This window comes from Cyprinodon variegatus, unplaced genomic scaffold (assembly GCF_000732505.1).
Source record: "Cyprinodon variegatus isolate N-32 unplaced genomic scaffold, C_variegatus-1.0 Scaffold1302, whole genome shotgun sequence".
NCBI classification, from domain to species: Eukaryota; Metazoa; Chordata; class Actinopteri; order Cyprinodontiformes; family Cyprinodontidae; genus Cyprinodon; species Cyprinodon variegatus.
Window position 1 is genome coordinate 159,872 of NW_015151755.1, and position 3,280 is coordinate 163,151.

Genomic DNA, 3,280 nt, shown 5'->3' on the forward strand with positions numbered 1-3,280 from the left:
ACACACTTTACTGGACGTCTGACAGTATCAGAATGAGGCTTTTTGCTGCTAAAATCGCGTGTGGTGTGAATGTAGCGTTACACTTTCTGATTGTTTGAATTAAACTATGAAACCTAATATTGTACCAAAAAATGATCTCATGTCTTCTTATTGAAATTTACACCTCTAGTCAAGCACACATAAGTCCCATAATCAGGACAAAAGTAGTGTTGGAACAAAGACATACAAAAATGCCCTCTGACTGCAACAGGGACACATGCAAACTGCACACAGAAACATCTCGATTCAAACTGAGGACCTGTTTGCATCAAGGAAACAGAGCTGGTGCTCTCAAACTGTATGAAGTTCGGAGTAAATAAAGGATTTCTCTGAGCAGTTTGGAGCCGTATGACGCGGTTTGTTTGAATCTCTGATTTTCAATCCCTTTATCTAAAATATTGCTCCTCTAAAACTCCTACAAATTTTTATTTATTTATCCCACATTTATGTGAACTGATGATAATCCCTCATCAGAGCATGTGAGCGGAGTGGAGCGTGGAACGGAAGAAATATGGACGAGCACAGAGCGGTTTTCAATTTAAAGACCGGAGCGAGGATTTCGCTCTGCTCCGATGTGGTCACATCAATTAAAAATGTTGGATTATAAAATTTGTAAAATACCATTTATTTGATTTAAGTGTTTTTTTTTAAATTAATTATTAAATAGGAAACACAGGGCAACATGAATGGAGTGAGGTGTTGCGTTCAGGGGAAACAGTGCCATAATTTAACAGCCGGTTAAATAAGACAATACACATGTATCATCACGTCATTAAATCAAACACTGTGGGTCCCAGGGCCCTGGCATCATTACATGAAGGAATAATGTAAGGAAATGCCTCCTCCTGAGAATTTGAGCGAGCGAATGAGCAAACATCCTCCTAAGCGGGGAGCAGGAATTGCGCGGCGCTCCGCTCCGTTCATATGCTCTAATCTAAGAGGTTCTTTTTACATTAACAGGATTCTCTTGTGTATCTGAAGAATCTGAAGCAGGAAAACTTGGGCATGAATGAAAAAGAGAAAGTGAAAAAAAAGGTCTTATCTTTGTTGAATTATTAACAAAGAATCTCCTGCAAAGGTGGAGCTTTTGTCTCGTTAAACGTTCTGTCTGCTTCGTCTGTGAAAACAGCCAAAGGTCGGCTGTGTAAAAGGAAAAGACCAGGAGGAGAGGCTGAACTCGGCTGGTCATACACACATGTCTGAAGGTGGTGTGGGGGGCGGCGGCGGCTCCCGTCTCCTCCATGTACTCCTCCCAGATGAACTCCTCCTCCATGGACTCTGCATCTGAAAAGACAAGGACAATTAGGATAAGCTCAGATAGAGGCCACACCTGTGGTTCTGACGTCAGAGCCTGAAGCTCCTGTTATCGGACCGGTCTCTGCCATCGGACCCGTTATCAGACCAATCCGGTAACAGGAACTAGTATTGGCATCAACGCATGAGGAGTTTGTAAATCTCTGCCCATCGATCGACTGAAAAAAGGCCCCGGTTTCCTCCTGCCCCGGCGCTTTGCATCCAAGGTGTGTTCTGTGATGTGATGCGGGCCGGTTCTGATCCCATGAACTGTACCCCTGCTGTCTCCTCCTGTGAGTGAACAGGAAGGCGCTCTCCAACAAGCTCTATCAGTGACCCAAAGGTTAAGATTCTTTAGTCTGTGCTGCTGACTATGAATTTCCTGCATTTATGAGGCGTACATAGAATCCAGACCTAATGTCAGAAATGGCGTTGAGTTCGAGGCTTTATACAGCAGCCCAACAAAGACTTGTTTTTGTTTAGAAAACATGCAAAAACTGAAACGGACAAACAGCGCCACCCCCCTTGGAATGGGGGTCCTTTAGCTTCTTTTGTTAGCCTGCAATGCCCCATACCTGTCTATAGCCCCATTTACACTACCCTTGAAAAACCGATCCANATTTTTTGGAATGGAAAAAGAGGGAACTTTCCTACAGACTCCGTAACACTGTAGATATTAGACATTGAACATTATTTATCTTAGGAAATGTAAGAGAAGCACTCCTGGATTTCACACTTGTTTGATTTTTTTTTAAATAATAATAAATATGTTTTAAATAGATGAAAGCATCACTTTCCCCGTTTCCTATTTTAATTTTCATAAAATGTATAATTTTTATGTATGAGCTTGAAATGTCCCCAGGTTAGAAAGCAGAAATCTGGTCATCTTACCCATTAGTAATGTACAAAACAAAAAAAAAAAAAAAAAAAAAAAAAAAAAAAAAACAATGTAAGATATCCCTGTTTAAGGGATAAACTAAAGGGATGAATGGGTATGCTGACAGAAAACAGATCGGGCCCTTCCTGCCAGTGACGTTACGCTACATGATTAGCTAAACGTTGCCACATGACGTAAAACATCGTGGTTGCCAAGACAGCGATAATAACATCACGCAGCGTCCGTTTGCCGAGGCATCTGTAGTGTTAGCCAGTCTGTTTATGTGAACAAAGTAACTGTTAGACCATGATATAAAGAGGGAGAGCGGGGTAGCGCTGCGGCTAGCTGTGTTCAGTAGCTAACAGGTTAGCTTATTTTAGCTCGGTCAGTTAGCCATATTGAGCTACATTACTTTTAAATTTGGGTCAACAACAACTGTTTGTTTTCTACAAGTAGAATAACTGTTTTATTTGTCTAAAATCTCTAACAAAGTAATTTTAAGATGTCCCATTAGTCCTCCTCTGCCCTCAGATCTTAATAAAAAGAATAAAAATAAGCTGAGACTTTTTTTGTCACCTTGGTAAATGGCAGAGCTTAGTTAGTCTGAGAACGCAGTATTTTCCTTAAAGACTGATAATGATTGTTTTCTACTTTTGGCTACTTTAGATCGCCAATGAAATGTAAAATAATTACAAATATAGGTAAATATTTGATCTTTAAGGGGTGCAATACATTTTGTCCGAGTGGAGTTGCCATATGTTAACGTCATAAGGATGGGCGGGGCCCCGAGCAGATCTGGTTCCTACACCGGTATGTGGGGATCTGCGTGGCTCCAAGAGTGAAATAATATTTGAAACAAGGATCATAAGTGCAAAGATAATTTTTTAGGTGGACTTTCTCGCATAAAAATATATCAAAACTACTTTTTACCCACTGATCACAGCAAATAAAGCAAAGCCTCTCTCTGCCATTGATCACAGGAGCAGCAGAAGCATCAGACGCATCTGGACACACTTTACTGGACGTCTGACAGTATCAGAAATGAGGCTTTTTGCTGCTAAAATCGCGTGT

At 40.9% G+C, this 3,280-nt stretch overlaps 1 protein-coding gene across 1 annotated transcript in view; it reads right to left on the reverse strand.

Moving 5' to 3' along the window:
* sfmbt2 (Scm-like with four mbt domains 2) overlaps nucleotides 1–3,280 on the reverse strand; it is a 60,269-nt gene that overhangs the window by 39,092 nt on the left and 17,897 nt on the right. The window contains exon 3 of the mRNA XM_015402123.1: nucleotides 1,235–1,323. Coding sequence (XP_015257609.1) covers nucleotides 1,235–1,323 — 89 coding nt within the window. The remainder of the gene's footprint in view (nucleotides 1–1,234; nucleotides 1,324–3,280) is intronic.